A 21,750-nucleotide genomic window follows, 5' to 3' on the forward strand; every position below is an offset into this window, starting at 1 on the left:
CTTGAAATAAGTGTGAATGTGGCCTGAAGTAATAGGAAGCCACACGTATAGACTCCAGTTCTCCGATGCCTAATATTTGATTGATACAGCCATAAACTAATAATTTAAAGTAAATACAAACATTTTGGAGTGTAGCACATGTCACATACTGCAAATTAGTCCAATGCAGAGGTATTCCCTGGGGAATTAAGCAGCTCTTTACATGTAATGATAAGGAACTAAATACAATATACACAGTAGGTCTAAGAAATAATAACTGATAACAATGGATACAAACATTATAATGTTATTGTTGAGGGGTAAAACATGAGGAGAAGCAAGAGCAGATGGTATAAAAGTAGAAAAATATTGCATTTTGTGGGTCAAACTGTTAAAGCTATAGCTAAAATGACTACTTTAGAAGTGTTTCTTCTTTCTTCCTATCAGAAATGTCTCCCAGCAATAGGATGGTCAATGATTTACAGTCTGTTTCTGCTGGTATTTATTAGTCAACTGATGGCTTCAGCTGTGTGAAACTCAGCAGGACATCACTTGCTCACCTGCACTGGCCGGTCTCTGTGGCAACCCAGGCGACACTGTATTTCTCTGAACAGCCGGCTGCTGTGGCGACAGGAGGTGGGTATCCGTGAGCGGTGACGATGTTACATAGGAGGTAGTTACCAGCGCATTGCCAGGGTTACTAAACTGCAGTGTGCTTTGATTGGACGACTGGACGGTGACTGGCATGGAGAACGTCTGGGGCGGAGCTGTCGACTGCTGCAAAGTGGGAGGAGAGAAATTCACCTTTAGTCTTCATCGTATATACTCCGGCATCCTAGTGTTCAAGAGACAAACCATAAGTTGCAACGTCCCCAGTTTCATTCCAGCTAGGGACCTTTGTTGCATGTTATTCCCCATTTCTGAATCTTCACTATTAAACCATGCAAGAAAAGCAAAAATGCCATAAGATTATCTTTTTTAAAAGGTTTCATGCAAGTACATCCCTTTTAACTTATAAACTAGACAAGTTGTACGTTCCTTGATTGTAATAGATGACGGCATTAGAGAACAACCAGATGCGAACATAAACTGGAGTAGGGCTGCAGCTAGCTGATTTTAGAACTCAAAGCTTCTATAGATTATTTCATCAATGCATCGTTTAAGAAGTACTTTCGCTTGGTGGCAGCAGCAGTGTTGCCCCCCACCCCGGTAATGTGATCAGCTGTGTACGCTGATAGATGATAGCTATTTATTAGTACTTTCAGAAATTCATAGTGTGTCATACAGCAAACATCAGACCAACAACCAGACAACTGCTTTACCAACACAAACATCACCCAAGTGCTATACAAGTTATACTAAAGTGCAGCTCCCTGACACCCAGTTAACTCATGACTGTGACGTTACAACCCAAACTCACGGCCCAACCAGGAGAACAACAAACCCATGTGTGTAGATTGTGTACATACATTCATTTTACGGTGGACGGACTGTAAAATTTCAGAGTTATTGTTTTCTTTTAGCTTGAAATAATCCCATACTTTGGACACTTTCTTCTTCGTCCCTCGCTATCTTCTCTCTCTTCCGCCACTTTGCAAACAGCGCCATCATAATCACATCGTGTTCACATTCACACAGGTAAGCGCAATGTGTGACAGTAATAAATGTCTGTGCAAAACAGTGTGCTATATAATTAATCGATGAATCGTTTCAGCCCTAAACTGAAGGTCATCACCCTGCATAAACCATGGCCACTGAATAATTCTTATTGGCTGTGTTACAGCCATGTTTCTTGTTTTGTTGTGCTCCTCTCTCCTGTGCTCCTCCTGGTACTGCCCTTCCACCACGCTTTGCAGCTGCATTGAGTGATTGGTGGCAGTCCACAATCACCTTAATCAGAACCTTTAGTTTAAGAAGTCATGGAGAGAGCTGCAAGTGGTCAGTGGACCAGTCTGCAGTATATTCTGCACCAGGGAGTCGTTCAGTAGCTTCTATGCTGTATGTTTTTCTGCTAGATTAAGAGCTGTGGACTGTGTTAAAATGAGAGCAGTCGTCACCCTGCTAAAGGTTACAGGAGTGTATTTTCAGTTTGCTAGAATACCTTTTTTATATGATTCAGCTTCCACTTCTTTGTTAAAAGAAAGCTAGTTGTACTCATTTTCTGTTTGTCTGTAATATAACCCGTTGTCTGATTTAAGGCCAATTTCCTTAAATCAGACTTTGTACCCTGACAGTTTAATTATTTAATGTGTTACTCCCCGCAAACCCTGGACATCCTGGGGACGTAATGGGTTGCCAAACAGCAAATCAGTCTTATCCAATACTTACCCACTCTTTTGTTGAGACCAATGATTGATATCAACCCTGAAGTATTTTGGTTTAGATTCTGTCTTAATCTATTTGTTAACCTAAATAAACATGAATGAAGCGTGGCATAGTGTAGGAGAGACGTGTGACAACTTTTAACGTTGCTCACACTGGTTAGTAAGAATGAATGACTAAGGAACTTAATGAGCAGGTCATTTTACAGTTGTAAAATAAACAAAATAATTTTATATCAAAACTAAACTAAACTCTTAATTGTCGCAAACATTTCTTTGATATCTTTGCAAAGCAATTTCTGGTTGATTCTCAGCCAGCATATGGTCTTATCTGTAAAATTCATGATGTAAGGACATGAAGGACCCAGTCACACCTGAATTCATGTTGAAATAAAAGTAAATATTTAAGTCTTCATATTTTCTACATTTAGATGAGGGTGGTTTTTGACATGAAGCGCAGCAATGATTTAATATTGCTGGGGAAGTTAAATTTAAGTGAAAGACACATAAATGGTAAATAGTCTGTACTTGTATAAAGCCTTTCTAGTCTTTTTCTAGACAACTCAAAGGCCTTTTACTCTACATCACATTCACACATATTCAGAAGGTGCCATCAGAAGCAGAAATTAACACATTCACACACAGTCACACACTCTGGGGTGCAGTATCTTGCCAAGGATACTTCGAACCACCAATCTCCACTCCACACCCTGAGCCATGGCTGCCCCCAGACAGAGGTGAGTATGGTCAGCATAAAGTAGTAAAAGTTGAGCAGAAGCAGTTGTGAGGTTTTCAAAACTTGAAACAGTGTAGTCTAAATGGGACAATAAGGTCATTGAGGCTGAAACAAAACGCGTGTCTCATCCTAAAGAGTAGACAAGTTAGAATGACTTTAAAATATAATTCAGTCTCCTTGACTGCTTAAAATGTGCCTTAAGAACTATGGCCAGATATGACTGTGACCAAAAAACTGTTCATACATCTGTTATCTTCTATTATGATCTAATGTTTCTGGTCTTATGCAAAGGGCCCAGTTAGAAAAAAAAACTATGAAACAACCAGTTGGAGGAACTTCACACCAGCAGCGGTTTCCTGTAGGCACTCAAACCAAACACAGAATAATAACAAATGTTATTATGTCGACCAATAAGTCGAGGGTCAAGAGAGAAACAGAACAAAAAGTAATGACTATGTACTCTGTACTCTGATGACTTACTCCGTAGCGTTTAAAGAGAACATCCAGGTCCTCTGTGGTCTTACGGTACTTGTCATCATTTAAGGGACTTTGGTCAATGGAGTCTTCACCATCCGGCTCTGGACTGTCACAACCGTTGAAGCCTTTCTTTCTTAAGGTCTATGGAAGTAAAAAAGAAAGGACATGAGTAAGAATAATGTAAAATCAGTTAGTCTAGTTGCTTGAAACCTGGGATGCCCTGATAAAGTTGTTTTGTCAATGATCCCGATCAGAGTCCTTTATTATTGGGTTATTGGGTATTATCTCTGATACAGAGTCTGATCTGATACTTACATTTGCCTGAATGCTAATTAATTAACAGCTGTAGCCTTCTTCAGTCAACCCAATTGATCCAAAGGTCCTGGTTCAAAAATATCAAGTTGATAAGCTGAAATTATTGATACCATTTGATTGATATGATTGGCGTGACGCGATGGGTAAAGAAAAGATCAGATTTTACTCGGCTGTTTTTGAGCTAATACCAATTTGTGAAACTGTGCCTTGATCATCTCAAAGACTATCCTTAGATTAGCTCAGGACATCTCTACTATTATTATTATTTATATTATTATATTATATATTGTATTATATGCTATTATTGAAGATGTACAAAATTAACAGTACAATATATTTGTGTACAGGACTGAACAGAGGACAGCAAAAATTACAATCTACTTTTGCTCTTGTGTTTAACCACATATTTAGTTTGTCACACTAGGGAAAAAAAACACAAAGCGTGTCGCCAGTTGTCACACCACCTGTTGGCTGAGTCAAAACTCTATAGCTAAATGGGACTAGTTATTTGCATCCTCGTATCTCTCTGGTACTGGTGTTTATAGTGGCACACCTGATTCAGTCACTTGTACAATATGGTTATAATTTTACCAGATTAAAACCTGTATGTGATCTCAGACTCATGCTGCTTCTAGTGTCAGTGCCACCTTGTAACAAAGGCCAAATAACAGAGGAGATTTTATTAATCAACCAGATAAGTTCCCAGATTGTATCTGATTCTATGGCTTCCACTTTAAAGACAAAAATGTTAATGTCCATAAATACTGATCTTAGCTCTGTTTCAGAGTGAAGTATCCCTGTTAATAGTAAATGGGGCAACAAAGGAACATTGTTTAAATGACCTCAAACTCAAGCAACGGTAACCATCAATCCTTGCTAACTCACTTGTACACAAACTGATGTGATGGATTTACCTCAATAATGTCTGCATTGGTCCGGCTCTCGTGAGGCTCGTTGTACTCTGTGTACTTGAGCAAGACCTTGTCCATGTCAGTGCTGGCATACTGGAACAGCTTGTTCGCGTGGTTGAAGATGATCAGAGCGATCTCGCAGTCACACAATACACTCAGCTCGTAGGCTTTCTTCATCAAGCCAAACTTTCGCTTTGTGAATGTCACCTGAGAGAAAAGAGCAGAGAAAGTGAGTTTTGGACAGTTTGGACTGCGGAGTATTTCCACACTGTAGGGCAGAAATTCAGATCCAAAACTTGATTATTTTTCTGTGTGGAACTTTCTCTGATCATGTTTCTGTATTTTACATTTCTTTGTCAGGATTTCTATAAAAGAAAAATATTACAGAAGAAGGATCCTACATATTTTTACGTTGCATAGGACTTCTGTGGTCCACACACAAAGAGGTCTTTCAGGTGCCTAGTCTCATTACTGGCAGACACGTTAGATAACAAATAGTACTTTTTGGTGGCTGGCTCTTTTGCTGCCAGAACAGTCACTGAAACTCTGCATCAATAATGGAGCATCCTTGTTTTTGTGGACATTTTATGACTCATGGCTATTATCACTACAAAGAAATAATAGCCTTAGACAGTGGCTTTTAAGCAAGAACCAGTCCCTGATCATTTCTGAAATCATACTCCTTCAGTAGGTGTCAATGCTCATACAACCAATTATATGCAGTGAGAAGAAATGCCCTGAATTTTGACCTATGTTGGTTTTATTTTTAGCCTTTTAGATTCTCTGCGGAGGGTAAGAAGAAACATTAATCCCAAGATCAGAAAACCACTTCATGTAAATAGATTTTAATTTCAAGAATAACAATGTGACTGACTTCTCTGAGTTCAGTCAAGTCTTTCTTGAGTTCCCACATCTTCTGCCATCACTACATGTGTTTCATACACAAACCTGCAAACAGTACACTTTCGTCCAATTAGAGACGTACACTGTGGCACAATGAAATATACTTAATGATGAATGCCAAAGTAGAGGTCAAAAGCAGACTGGGTGAACAACTCTTATTCCATTACAGTTTCTTTTCCACTGATTTCCCATTGGCAATGCTGATGTGGGCTGTTAAACCTGAAATCAAACTGAACTTAAATTATTTGTCACATGCAAATTTATCAAAACGATGAGTTGTTTGGGGTAATTTAATCATGTTTTAGTGACACTATGAATTAAATTATGCAGCATACAAATCCTTCTAAATATCAAATGTTGCAACAATTGAACGGATGATTTAAATTGGAGCATGTTGAGTATTTACTGTACAGACAGTTCCAGGATTCGTCTGTAGAGTAGTCCAGAGCTAAACTAAAACTAAACAAAATAAAATCTTGGTGGTTCACAAAAACAGTGATAGTGTGGGAACACCCTGAAAATACCAATTTAACATTTTTGTACCACTACTCATCTGCCCCGACAGTGACAACAAAAAGGACCTTGGTCAGGGAGGAGACCAAGAGCCACTCTGAAGGAGCTGTAGAGCTACCTTTCTGTGAGTGTGGATCTATCGAACACAACAACAATCAATGCAGAATTTTACAAATCTGGTCTGCCTGTCACAAGGGCCAAAACAAAGGTACTCATGTAAAAGACACATGTGACACAAAGACAGTGTGATTTTATATGGAAAATAAAAACATGTGAGTACTGACAGCATGAGGAAAAATATTCTGTGGTGTGATGAAACCACAAACAATTGAACTTTTTAGCAGTAATACAAAGAACTTTGTTTGGCAGACTCATCTCATCACTCCTCCAACACCATCTATGCTGTGAAGAGGGGTGGCAGCCTCATGCAGTGAGGCCTTGTGAGGAGAAACTAAACAAATGGAGCTGAAAAAGGCAAATTCCTGAGGACAACCTGCTTTAGAGTACTTGAGACGTTTCACTGCAGCAAATGTGTATACATTTTTAAATGGGATAATGATACAACCATAAAGCCAAATCAACAATAGAGCAGCTTCAGAATGAGAACAGTGCAGGATCAGACCAAAGCATATATGACTTGACTGTAGCTGTGCCTGGTGCTTCAGGCCGGTAGCGAAAGATAACAGAAACCTCTAGACCTTAGTAGCAAAAATGACGTCAGTAAACTGCACACATTTCTTTAATATTTTAACGCTCAGTTTCTTTTAATCTCTGAGCATTTTCATGAACATTTACCTCATTTTATATATATTTGAATGATAACTTTTATTAAAAATTTTATTTTACACTGTACTGCCTATAGAAGAAAATGACTTGATGAAATGTATTGTACAAGAGTGTTGTGACAAATGTGACAAATAGGACCAGTACCAAAAGTGACCGAAGTGAGGCCTGTATTTTGAAATCACACCAATGTGGAAGATGGCTGAGCATCAATACAACAATTTCTCACTTTAATTCTGTTACGCAATATTTTAGATGCACTAGATGTGTCTGTGATAATTTAAAGAAACATCCTAAATTAATAGTCCTTTACAATTAGTTTACTGCCGCCTTAAGACCATGATGTAGTAGATGCAACAATAAGCTTGATAGTGGGGCTGGGTGAAAACCGAAACAATACTTTTTGTGGTACTACTTCTCAAATGTCTAAACACAAGCAGCTGTACCAGACCTTTAACTACACAGGACTGGCAAAAAGAAGCTAAAGAATAAATAGACAAGATTACAAATCTGATAAATTAATACCAAGCTCTGGTTTTCTATAGTCGGTTCTTCAGACATATTTTAGGCAGTACCAAAAAAAACTACTGACATTCAATGCCCTGCCCTACGATGGCATTAACTTTTTTGAGCTGATCAATTATAAAACACATAATGGTGGTGGACCTCATCCATAATAATGAGCCACCAAAAAGATAAAAAGATAAAAATAAAGACTCACCTGCTTGTTCCTTTCGTCTGTGATCCGTTGGATCTGAATCTTTTTCCTACCCATGATGCTTTGCAGCAGTGGAGACAAATGTTGTAGTCAGTCACGTGGAGTGCCTCTCAAGAGGGTGAGAGGTTAAGTGCAGCCTACTACCTCTTACTTCAGCCCAAAAATACTCAGACACAGTCATGCATCCGAGGATACACACGCACACACATTTCTCTGCCCAGGCGTGGTGAGGCAACGTCGGCGAGGTTGAAGAGTGGGTGCTGCGGAGATGTGTGAAGTTGAAGGAGTGGAGGTCCTCAGTTCATTGTTTGTTCAACAGGGACAAAACTGACAAACGTCCTGCAGCTGCTGCGTTGAGGTGGACGTCACTCCTCTCCTGCAGGAGATAGAGATAGGTTGCTCAAATGTCCCTCATTTACAGATCGTGTCACACAAACATCAAAACAAGACAACACGTGTGAGTGAATTAAATCGATGAGATCTGCTAATGGGGATCATGCATACATAAATCCATAAATTATCATATTCTCATGTGAGAAAATGAAAATGATATGACAATGTCATCTGTGCTGTTCAGTCAAATTAATTTGAGGACAACAGAGACAACAGCGCTGTCTGATTATAAGGGCAGGAGGTCAGAGACAATTAAGGAATTCATCTAACCAACACTTGCCACCAGAATCACAGGTTAAATGCACTGGCTTCCAGAGATGAAATTAAATTACACTGCATGAAAAGGCTCATCAAGTACAATGCGTTTTTTTCCTGAAGACTCAGTTTTGGCACAGGTGTGGTGCCAAAGATTTTGTTAATTCTAATCTTCCTTATTAAAAAGCAACAAACATGTCAAAGGGAGGCACTTAAAGGAGACCTATTCTGCTCATTTTCAGCTCTATATTTTTATTCTGGGATTCCACTAAAGTAGCACTAAAGTAGCTTTGCATGATTCACAGTACAAAAATCCTTGTTTATCTTATACTGGGCCTCCTTGCAGCCCCTCAGTTCATCCTCTGTCTGAAACCAGTGCACCAAGCGCTTTGGAGCACCACAACAAAAGTCGATGCAAGAGCAAAGTGTTTCTGGGGGCCGGGGCTCACTGGTTACTGCACAAAAACACCAGTTTATTCACAAATTTAGGTGAAACTGGATCACATTTTCTGGAGAAAACATTTTCTGGTCTTCCCTTTGCTGTCCTCCAGCTGCTATTTTTATCTGTTATTAGTGGCTGCTGCTAAGTGTAGTCACTAGTTGGCTAGTTAGCCATGCAGTCAGCTGTCCTATTAGCTAACTGCCTCCACTGGGAGCTCGGAGAATCAGGGGAGTGTTGATGTTTACCATACACTGTATGTAAAGATGGATGATGTGTGTCTCTACTTCCTCCCACTGTACAAAACAGAAGCCAAAATATACTACATATGCGAGCTGCCCTCTTCTGCTGGTGACATCATTTGGAGGCAGCGTAGTGATCAGCGTTGGAGCCGCTGTATCGAGGTCTCGCCCATGCACCCAGCAGCAAATTCACAAATACTACTATGGCCATACTCTGCATGTGATTGGCTGATGATGATGATTCACAGGCCAGTGCCATTAAATAAGATCAACCTAGTTGCGGAGGGTGAGAAGAAACATTTACGTTAATTTCTTTATTAGCTCGAATTTGTTAACTGTAACAAGATCCAGTGAAAGATGTAGGCCACTGAGATGCGGCACCCACTTTGGTGGATGAAAGAGACGCACAGGCAGCTAGCAATCCAATTACAGCTGCAATTTAATGCCACGCCTTGAATAGAATAAACAGTGTTTGAAATAGTAGTAAACCATAACTCAATCTAACCTTTTTCAAGGATCAATGGGTTGATTTATCAAACCTTACTAATGTTTAGTCAAATGAACCTGATGGACGCTGGTATAAACGTATGAGGCAGTGAACAGCATGAGCCATATAATCAACACAACAGCTAACAGTCAGACCCTACAATAATTACACCCTAAAGTAATGAAAAATAAAAATAAGCATATGCAAGCCTACCCTAACAGTTCAAGTTAATTTGACAAAGACAGCAGAAGAGAAAAAACTTCCTGTTCTTTCAGCAAGGGCTACATATTAACGTCATCATGCTTTCACCTTAGTAGGATTGGCAAATTCACCACACAGCCGACCCAATCAAGAACAAGGCCCAGCGGGAAATCATAACGTGAAACCCCTTTTTATAGCATTAAAAACTAATTAAAACCAAACTTATATTTTGATTTATTTGAGTGTTTTAAAACTTTCACTGCATTTATACAGCACCTAGACCTGCTTTGTAATCAAAGAAGACATTGAACTCTCACTTTGGCAGCTAATGAAGTTGAAGAGATTTGTGTCATTACCACAACAACACATTGAAAATTATGTATAAAGTCACTCCTGACATACTACCAAGAGAACTAATATGTTGGATCTCCAACATCAAACTTGAGCATTCAAAGTGTAAAAGTTATGTAATACATTATCCTATAAATTCCCCACAGTGGAATGCAAAACTTAGTGTACATGCTTTGGACACTACTTTATATCAAAAAACCCAGATTTCATAACTTGCATTATATTTATGTGACACTAAAGCAGATGAAGATTTACATCTACATCACAAGCAAAAGCTACAAAAGCCATTTTACGAAGTCACTTAATTTCATATTATTTTTTAAACATTTTATAGCCTTAATGATTACATTTACATTACATTTATTCATTTAGCTGACACTTTTATCCAAAGTGATTTACAATTGCTATACATGTCAGAGGTCCAGGTCCTCTGGAGCAACTAGGGGTTAAGTGTCTTGCTCAGGGACACAATGGTGGATGGGTCACAGTGGGGAAATGAACCCCGTTCTCTCACACCATTGCGCCGTCACCACCCCAATAATTGGTTGCATAGATAAATATATTATTAAATGCTAAAACTAGAGCAGCTCTACATATAAGGTTGTCAGTGAACAGGGCTCTGTATGGGCAGCTTGATACCTTTACTAGAAATCATAACTGGTTTAATGGCAAATATAAGTCAAGACTGCTCTACAGGGCTCTCAAATCTGCATGGATTTTGGTCCTGAATATTACAAAACTTCGTTTTAGTTGCAGCTACTTTAGGGATGACTTTTACATAATTTTTATACACATAAGAAACTGTTGCTGAGTGGGTATGATGAGCGTTTCAATACTTTCCCCCAGAATACTCCAAACGTTGTACGGCATCAGAGGTGGCATATTACCAACTGGCTTCACACGTCTACAGTACAGCCTAGTACTGCAAGTTGGCGAGTGATCTTTGTGTGCAGGCTGAATCACTGTTTGGTATTCTTTGTATATTGCCTTTAAATCCTGCCTTACCATGAAGGTCTGACAGTTGTGAATAAAGAAATGAAAATAATGAACCAATGACAATATGACAGCCTTGAGAAATCAGCCACCTCTGCATGAACTACAGATCCATTTGAGACTGAAGAAACTGGTCTCTCTCTTGGTCATGATTCAAGCTACCTGGGCTACAGATTTACATTTTTATTCCAAAGTAATATTACTGCAAGTATAACAGGCTTTGTTGTAGATTATAATTTAAACTCTTATAGATTGAGAAGGTCTGATTTAATATTCAAGAGCCTTTTTAATGTAGCAATGGTGGCATAGATGAAATGATTACAAATTAATATACAGCAGCTGTAACAACAGCAGTTTGTCACTTTCCCTTTGCTTATTTGTTTAAACTGTAACAACATCATTAAACAAGTTTGACTGTATATCTAGAATTGCAAATTAGTTCGTATTACTACAATAATATATACAGCTGCACATAATGTATCCTTCCTGAGATGGAAGCTTTGATTATGTGACTTAGGTTTACAGAACAGTTAATTATATACAGTGATAATCACAATTCTAGCTCCAGCAATTAATCAAACCTAGTCAGGTGTGATGCTGATCCTTTGCATTTAGGGTGGCTGCTCTGGTGCATTAAATCAAGCGCTCCCTGGAGCTGAAAGGACTTGTCAATTAATTGCCAATTAAATAGTTGATGTGCTTCGCACATGTGAGTACCTGTTTTTCTTTGTGATATATGATAGTAAACTGATCATAGGCTATCTGGTTTTTGTGCTGGTATATAAAACAAGGAATCTGAAGATATCTTGCTTACATTTAATTGACCAAATGATCAATCGATAATAAAATTGTCAGATTAATTGATGATTAAAAAAATTCTTAGTTGCAGCGCTATTTACATATGAACTGTGTCCATTTTCCCCAATGTTTTGGATAATTATGTTTGATTTCATTCTAATTACCATTTTTTGGCATGTATGTCTTTAATATCTTAATCAAGGGAGATGAATTTGATGGGGCAGCTACACCTCTGGAAGTGAAAAAGAGACAGTGACTACAAATTGCTTGAAGCCCTTTTTCAGTTTTACTGAAAACTGGACACAAAACATGTTAATAATGCAGATGAAAGAGTAACTGACAACCAATTTAGCGCCAACCTACATTTTCAAAATACACCACCTTCCCTAAATTTTTCCTTCCTACACAGAGGCTCAGCCCTGTGGCAACTGCGTTAAGTTTTCCCCCTAGCCTTGACCCTCCATGTCTATGCTTTCCTGTGGGATTGTTGTTAGGCCAGATGGAAAAAAATGAAAACACCAGTGGAGTGCAGATGGGGCTGTCACAAACCACATTTCAACACTTCAGTGTCCAGCTTGAGAATGACTCTGAGCTGTAATAAAATCCAGCGTATTAGGTTCAGCTCTAAAAATCTCAGTCTCATTTATCAGTGCCATGTACTGCGTCAACAGTAGCATATGCAACTTCAGTGTCAACCATCTATCCATTACTTTTAGCAGTCCATTTAGACATGTCTGCCTGCTCGCTAAATACTTTTCAACTGGGCTGCAGCAATTCGATACACTGGACCGGTACCTGCACCAATACTGGCCTAACTAAAAAATTGTGTCGACCATGACTTGACGGATCCAAAATAAAGACTGTTTCTTTGTCAATGTCATTATAAAAAACAATTTGGTGTGAAGGTGTTGAAACTGACTCAACTGGGATGAAAACAAAAGCATTTCCTGAGAAGTCAGCCTATCGTAGCTGGAGTAACTGGTTATTGTGACAATAAAGGCTGCAACTAGAGTGATTGATCAATCAACAGAAAATAACTATTTTGAAAATCAAATAATTGTTTTTGACAATTGATTTTCAAACAAAAATAGTGAAAAGATACATAACATTTTCAGGTTCGAACTTCTTTGGCAGGATTTGTTTCCTCTCTGAGTCTCATATATTAGTAAACAGTATAGAATAACTTTGGGTTTTAGACTTTTGGTCAGACTAAACACAACATGGCAAGTCTGCAAAGTCATGATTGACACAATTCAATATCTTTTGGGATTTCATGGACCAAACAGTACATTCTTGTTCTGTATATTGTTACAAAAAAGAACCAATGATCCATCACAATGTCCCCGAGCCTAGTGTGATGTCTTCATGTCTGGTTTTGTCTGACAAATAATCAAAAAGCCAAAGATTTTCCTCATATTTGAGAAGCTGAAACAAGGAAATCTTTTTGTTTTTTGTCATCATTTTTGCTTTATAAATGACAAAACAGTTGGTGATAAATGTTGGACTAACTGTTAATTAGCAGAAACAATTCGTAGCTAATTAGTCAATTACCTTTGCCACAATTTTTCCCGGTACCCCCTAGTACTGTAAGCATGTTAGATTGGGAATCACTGCTGTAAAAGGACCTACTTGGCCATAGGGATGAAACGGTATGAAAATTTCATATCACGATTATAGTGACAAAAAATATCACGGTTATCAGTATTATCACGGTATTGTAAAAATGTTCCAAAAAATATTAAAATGTACTGATACACACACTGAAACCATTTCAGCAAGTTTATAATGAAAACTACAAATACAATTGCCATTTCAGCAAATACCTTTTGTAAACAAATGAAAATCATCTAAGTGTACATTATCAAGATTTTATATATATATATATATATATATGTATATATGCTGGTGGGTTGACTAAACAGCGTAACGTGTTGTCATGTGCAGTGGACGAATAGACTCGATGCGACTGAACAACGTGTGGCGTTTTTACAAGAGCAGCTAACACTGAGAGCTTCAGTTTTTTCAAGTCAGAGAGACAAACCAAAGCTTAAAGTTAACTCACCCTGCGTTCACTATAAGGTTATTTTCTTCAAACAGGTTTCCCTCAGCACTCTCATAAAAACTAAAATACGACCTTTTTTACCATGGTTTACCGTTAAACCCATAATCGTTCCATCCCTACTTGGCCAATATATTGGTTAACAGTCACATAATCATAATAAAAAAAGAAAATATATTTTGCTGTAAAATGTTTATACAAAACCACCTTAATGATGCCCATTATAAAAACAAATTGGACACAGACAAGCAATTACTTTGGATAGCCGAAAGAAGAATCATGTATGATAAAAGGAGTTTCATATCTTATATCTGCAATATCTGAATTTGCCAATTCTACAATGGCAAAGGCATGATCCGCCCTACTCTGCCTCTGATTGGCTTAACATGATGTTTTTTGCTGGTAAAATTAGCTCGAAATTGTTAAGCTGTAATAATTTCTACATAATGAAGTTAATTATTCACAGTATAGGTAGCAACCTAGTTGCGGAGGGTAAGAAGAAACACTAATAAATTAAACATTATGTTTTTTATTAGCTTGAGATTGTTCACCGTAACGAGATCCAGTGAAAATGTTTGTCCGATGGCCATTGAGATGTATCAGCCACTTTGGTGGATGAAAGACATCCGAAGGCAGCTAGCAACCCAATTACAGTGTAACCTTTGCTGTAATTTAATGCTACACCTTGAATAGAATAAAAACATTGTTTTAAATAGTAGTAAACCACGACTCAGCATAATAATAAAACCAAATCTTACATTACATTTATTCATTTAGCTGACACTTTTATCCAAAGCGACTTACAATTGCTATATAAGTCAGAGGTCGCACAACTCTGGAGCAACTAGGGGTTAAGTGTCTTGCTCAGGGACACAATGGTGTATATGTCACAATGAGGGATTGAACCTGGGCATGTGTCTTATCCATTACGCCACCACCACCCAAATCTCCCCTTTCAAGGATCAATGGGTACCACCATGGATTCATCAGACCTTGCTAATGTTTAGTCAAATAAACCAGATGGACGCTGAGGGTTTTAAACATACAAATATTTTTTCATGTATAAATGAGTTGCTACTGTGAACAAATTGACTGCATTTAGAATAAATTATTACAGCTTAACAATCTATTTTGCCAAAGACCAGCACAACAGCAAAAAGGTCCTGTTCTTTCAGCGCAAGGAAAACATGACCATGACGTCATTAATAGGCCAAGCCAATCAGAGGCAGAGTAGGGCGGGTCATGGCTTTGCCATAAAAGGATTCACAAATTGGCATGCTGGACATTTTAATGGACAATTCATTAGTTGTAAAAGTAAGGCATCAACGCTAAGCGATTACCACAACTTGACATGGAAAAATATCCCACTGCTAGAGGGAAAAACAATTAAAAACTGCTCTTCCCTACTAACTCTACTAACTTCGCCACCGTCAAGCTACAATAATATCTTTGATTATCCGTCAATAGACCAGAATGGGGCTACACTGCAAGGCTTCTGTCTAGCCTCCCGCTCCCTCACTGCCCTCTGCATGGCTGCCCCTCATTACTGTAATTGACACGTCTATCCCTCCTCTTCCCCCTTAAAGGCGCTGATGGCTCAATTAGGAGCTGGCCGGAGGACTGATTGGACGCCAAGATAATGAGGTCGCCGCTTGGCCAAAACTGAGCCCTGCGTCCAGCCGAACTAAGCTCGCTCTGTGACATACTGGAAGCCAAAAGACAGTTTATAAGTCACTCTAAAGACACATAAGTAAACAAATAAAAGTGTATAATGGTGGAAAATGACTGACTTTTGGCTGAACTAGGTTTGCCTCATCATCTTAAGAGGTCAGGCATTGGGTTGTTCTGGTGAAAAGTGAGCGTCGCACATGTTATTCAAATCATCCAAGTGATGGTTATGCAACTCTTGCATATTCTTCCGATAAAGGAGAGCACAATCAAGCTCCGGGGAGGCATCTGTCTGTTTTGGAATAGTGTAATTAGTGGCTGTGACCTTTAGCAGATTATGTGCTAGCCAATGAAATGTGCCAAAGCCCTGAGATAAATGGTTGGGGCCTCAAACATGACTTGCGGTGGGGTTTGCCCATCGACAGCTCTCAGACGGGTTTTAGGACGGCCTTAATGGCTCAGTCTCCCCTCCACAAAGATGGACGCCATTGATTTGCACTCAGGTAGTCTTGAAACTTTTCATCAACCTGACAAAAAAAACATGAAAGATGAGAAAGATGAGAGAAAGATGTTACTAATCGTTCCTTGAACATTACATGACCAGAGAACAATTTTAGAACTGTACAGTATTTTCTGTACTATATAATAGTTATTTTTGATGTTGGAGTAATATGTCTGAACTTGATAATAAACTGCATATTCATAAAGGAATATGCAAAATATTGTTTAGGAGGGGACAAATTACAAGATGACTGCTACCAAAAATCATTACCTCCAAGTGTAATACTGTAGATATTGTGATTGGAGGTAATGTTAAAGAATTTCATTTTTCATGTCTCATTTAACTCTTGCATTTGGATTATTTTCCAACTGATATCTTGCTATAAATTTTTCATTCGCAAACAAGTCAATGGGATCTGGAGCTGCAACAATTAGTCGATTAATTGATTAGTTGTTCAACTATTGAATTAATCGCCAACTATTTTGAGTCATTTTGTATGAAAAAAAGTCCAGATTCTCTGATTCCAACTTTTTAAATGTGAGTATTTTCTGGTTTCTTTACTTCCCAGCGACAACAACCTGAATGTCTTTGGGTTATGGATAAACAAGATATTTGAGGACGTCTATTTGGGCTTCGGGAAACACTGATCAACATTATTTTTCCATTTTATAGACCAAACAACTAATCAATTAATTGTGAAAATGACTGAAAATAACTCCAACTCCTTCAAAACCCTCCAATGAAAGGTCCTTATGTACCAGTTCCACTTGACAAAATAAAGAGGAGATATAAGGAAAGTAAATCTTATCATCCTGGTAAGTATTTGAGAAGTTATGCATTATTACATGTTTGCCATTTATTTGCCAAGTGAGTTGCTCAGAGTTCGGGTTCTTGCTCAAGGAAACTGAAAACAGTTGAGATTGGACATGTCCCCAATAAACAGTTTTTTGTGTTTCCTTTCAGCTTTTAACTTATATATCTATTTCTATAATTTAAAAAAATCTCAACTACACTGGTCTCTCATCTGATTTTCCTTGCATTACTTACAATATAATAGACCTATATATTTTTTTATATTAAATACAATATGCTTATAATATACTTCTGTGCTAAATTAACAAATAAATTATTGTTTGTCTTGATAGGCTGTATTTGACCTGAGAGACAAAAGTTCAAATTCCCATAAGCCAAATGATGCTTCAAGACCTGAATGACATCTTAAGGAATCGTTGCTGTGGACCCTCAGTTCGCTTACTTCTGTCCATCTTGGCAACCACTCCCAAATGTGTCAGCTCAAAGTCCTAAGAACTACAAATTTCAACAACGCTGTTATTTTAAGCATTTTAATAAAGTTCTTCTGTTAATAATAGCAAGGTTTCGGGCAGCCACTATGTTGATCCTGCTATTGGATAAATGGGAGTTAGGAATCTCTGTGATCTAAACAATACAATGTGACATTTTGAGACATTGAGAACTTTAGCTTTGACTAAAAAACCATATTAAACACCAAATCCAAAACACATACTACAGATATAAATAAGCGTTGGTGGCAGAGATGGATGGATGAAATGTGTCATCTATGCTCTCAATCAGTGGGGCTGTACTATCTACAGATTTTGATACGAATGCATCTGCAGGGATGCCACACAGTGGTGGTATCACTCGGTCAAACTGGCCTACTTCTAGTCCAGCAACACTGGTATCTACCCTGGGATGGCACAGACAATCATGGCAGTTGAGTTCCAGTGCACAAGCCAGCCGGTGAACACGCTAAACCATAATCAGTGTCCTAGTTTGACTGAGTCTGACTACACTACAGTACATGTTAAAGAAAACAGTTAAGAGATTTAATTAGAGTAAATCCAGAAAATGCCTTAACAGCATCACCGCTTGGCATCTGGCATCCGCATTAATAACATTTGTGTGTCTTTTGTACAAAAGCTACTCCAACATCAAGACACCACACACACACACACACACACACACACACACACACACACACACACACACACACAGAAACTTAAACCAGTGCAGGGAAATATTATCATTTTCTTGAGGCTCTTGTTAAAATGAAGCTGAGGAAAATGCAGCTTTGAACAGTAGGTCTCTTGTATGTGTAGTTAAGTCTGCTCAATGTCATTAAACTACTGACCATGTTAGATCTGGTATGTGGAGTCCACTTGAGCTTAAAATGACATTTTAAACAAAGTCGGAGCAGGACTCATGGCTGAATCCAACAAACATTATGACAGATGAGAGTCTGGAGACTGAGTAGGCCCACTAACGGCAGACAGGTACCCTAGAGGATCTAATTTGACAGATCTAAGAACTAACGCTGCTATCAAAATACAGTATCTTGATTTTAACTAACCAAATGCCATAATTTAACATTTAACATTAAAGCGGTTGATTTACAGTGCAAATGACGAGCTAGCTAAACAGGCCATTTCACAATTTTCAAGTTACGAGTCTCGGCCGACAGCCATTACCTTCCTTACTCTCTCTATGCGAGCGGGAGCACACACACACACACACACACACACACACACACACACACACACACACACACACACACACACACACACACACACACGCGCGCGCGCACTACTTTAAATCACATTACGGACATTTTGTATTCAAATGAAGGCTGTTCTTCTGTGTAGTTTACTGTACACCATGACAGTGCTACCTGTTACTTTGCTGTATTTAAATCATAAAAGCAAGCAGGTCTGCTCTTGGGTGAGGAAAAAAGACGCAGGAAGGAAATGTATCACTCCACTTACCCTGAAATATTGCTGATAAAAACCGAAAATAGGCCTGTCGCCACCTGCTCCACAAGTAAAACGTCTTAATTAAGAAGCCTTTGATTAATCACGCTAAAGCGACGTCTCTGTTTACATGAATCCGCGGCATTTTATTCCATTTAATGTTGAAGTAACTATACTGTCCACCCAGGCGATACAGTATACCCAGTGTATGATCAACGTCATTGACATTAGCCCGTGATTGACGCGTCGAAAATCCAATGACAAGCTGACGTGCGTGCCTCTCGTCCAATCACAGCGCGGTTTCGCCGAAGTGGGCTGGTTTGCGAGAGAGGACATGACGGAGGTGACGGCCATGTTCTGCACTGGTGTTTGTATCCCTCCGCTTCAGTATTTACCTTTTGCATGATTTTGCATGTGGGGAAAATGTCACTGTGCCCCACTGTGCCCTGCCTGCTTTCCATACGAGAACCCGCTTGGCCGTTTGTTTTTCACGTCTGTAATCACCACAACCGTGTAAGCAGCGAATAACCGACCGTTAAGTCTTACTATGGTTGTCAAAAGAGAGAAATGTTGAGTATTGTGAGGTGTTTATCGTATAAATTGTTTATCTAATGTCTCCCCGACCTTCTTATATCATGCTATGAGACGTTATGGCATCGTGACATACAGTAGGCTAACCTGCTGAAATGTCCAAGGATTGTTTTCAAAATAAAAATGTGCATATGTAGTGTAAATGTGGGGACACACAAACAAATAAATTGCAATACAATCATACACTATACTATAGGTCTATATTATAATGGGACACACATTGGTGTTCCAGCATGGGCATAAGATCCTAACCTTAAGATCATAAGGTCATTTGTCTACTCTGATTAGGCCTACTGTACATACTCTTATTATGTGCACATAAAATCACCTCTGTAGCTAGACTAATTTATAATCTATTACAGGGCCAGATTAACATACTTAAAGAGCCCTTATTTTAAACCAACCACCCCACCCTAATCCTCTTCCCGAGTAAGTTTTCAATATTTTGATTTGAATATGAACCATGTAAGTATAACATCAACTGATAAGATTTAAGATAAGATATTCCTTTATTAATCCCTGTAGGGAAAATTCGTATTGACACAGTAGCATAGGTGACTGTAAAGAACAAGGAATATATTAAAAGGTATTCAAACTTAATTTTGACACAGAGGGCCTCTCAACAAGACCGATCTTCAAGGTCATGTAAAAATCAGCAACAACCTTAGAGCCCTTACTATTCAGGCTTTACTGTGCTTTAGTGGTGCATATTCCCAAACAGAATTGAATTGTTAACATTATTGGCCAATAATTCTGATTTTCAGGGTGCAGGTTGCGTGCATGGCATTGATTAATTTATGAATACACCTATGTGTCATGTTCACGTCAAGAGAAAGCTGCATTTACATGTGTTGTTTTGATCATAACAAACAAGCAGTTTATGACATAATACTGAAAATTGTCTGCGTCATCTTTATTAGCCAAAAAACATCATTATCATGCTCAATGTTTTTCAAGTGGGATCTGCATGCAGCAAGCTACTGTAGCTTGTGAGCATCCTGGCAGCTAAATCCATCCATGCAAAGCATTGACAAGAACTTTGAAGGAGCTTTCACGTTACGCTTGGTGAAGAGAAGCGTAGTAGTACTGTACTTACAGAGTTATTGCTGTTGTTTTCTTGAGCTTTGAAAAAATGTCAAAAGGTTTACTGGATATGAAATGCTGATACACTGTGACATACAGATATATCATAATTGAACATAAATATTAAAGCCCTGAGAACAGCTAGTGTCATTACATGACAGGAGTACTGGTTGGTTTCTGAGTGCATGATGAAGCTGATATGGTCCGTTTCTGCTACCTGCACTGCACTAAAGGTAAGGCTGTTTTTGTTACATACAACACATTTATCTGTCATTTGATTAATAGTTTGGGTGATTTAAAGACACTATGTTTTGAAAAAGTTATCTGGAAAATTGAGTTGAACAAAGACTTCATTTACTTGTATTAAGAAATTGATATGCAACTTTTCTCCCCACTGATGAGAATTCTTTTTTTGAGGGTATGATGTAAAAAGTTGATTATAATGTAACAGTCTTTATTTAGGTTTTTTTTTATATTTTTCTAAAATATTTGTTTTCTAAAATATATTTTTCAAAATGTTTTGGTATGAACTAAAAATAAACAGACTTTGTAAATAGTATGTTGGAAGAGGAAGATGACTGTAAAGTTTTGTATACGGTGTCTATGGCGAAATATATCGATCACATTACAGATCAATGTGTTATAAGGAAACCAGAAACAGCCTCCCCTGCTGAGGGCTATAAAGCTATATAAGCACGTTGTTAGCTTAGCTTAGCATAAAGACTGAAAACAACGGGCAAAAGCTAGCCTGACTCGGTCCAAAAGTTAAAAAAAAATTAATCAGTCTAAAACCATTTCTCAAGTATAGCGGACCAAAACTACCAAAATAATAAATAAATAAATAATTCAAATAGAAAATGAATGCCATTAAATGCACCCCAAAAATTATATAAATGTATGGAATCATTAATGTATAAATGTGACATAAGTTGATATTTCTCTTTTAATTTGCTATTTGTTATTTTATTTTATTAATGTATATATTATTTTCCCTTTGTAGCCTCCCCCCATTTATTTCCCCAAACTTATGTATTTCTGTATTTTATTTTTAAATTTCTTCATGCATTTCTGCTTTATTATGCAAATGTGTCATGGTGTGTCATGTTATCATTAGGCAGTGGTAACTGCTTATAGTGATCACGTCTGTCCAGATCAAATTTATCACTATAAGCAGTTGATTATTATAAACAATTTTTTTCTTTTTCTTTATTTCTCATGAAGATTACCATCTTATTGACATTTTTATACATGAATATAAATTAAT

At 38.0% G+C, this 21,750-nt stretch overlaps 1 protein-coding gene across 2 annotated transcripts; it reads right to left on the reverse strand.

Annotated features, from left to right (window-relative positions):
- Positions 1–539: 539 nt before the first annotated feature.
- LOC119909771 (myocyte-specific enhancer factor 2D-like) lies at positions 540–19,035 on the reverse strand (the record flags this gene model as incomplete). Of its 2 annotated transcripts, none has more annotated exon segments than XM_038727993.1 (5): positions 540–756; positions 3,517–3,654; positions 4,743–4,946; positions 7,660–8,032; positions 18,828–19,035. In XM_038727993.1, coding segments are annotated over 4 exon segments (613 nt in total), but the record flags the coding sequence as incomplete, so codon positions are not given.
- Between the last annotated feature and the right edge of the window lie 2,715 nt (positions 19,036–21,750).

Source organism: Micropterus salmoides, unplaced genomic scaffold, assembly GCF_014851395.1.
Source record: "Micropterus salmoides isolate LMB-PRFRI ecotype aquatic unplaced genomic scaffold, ASM1485139v1 Ms_hic_scaffold_1893, whole genome shotgun sequence".
Lineage (NCBI taxonomy): Eukaryota > Metazoa > Chordata > Actinopteri > Centrarchiformes > Centrarchidae > Micropterus > Micropterus salmoides.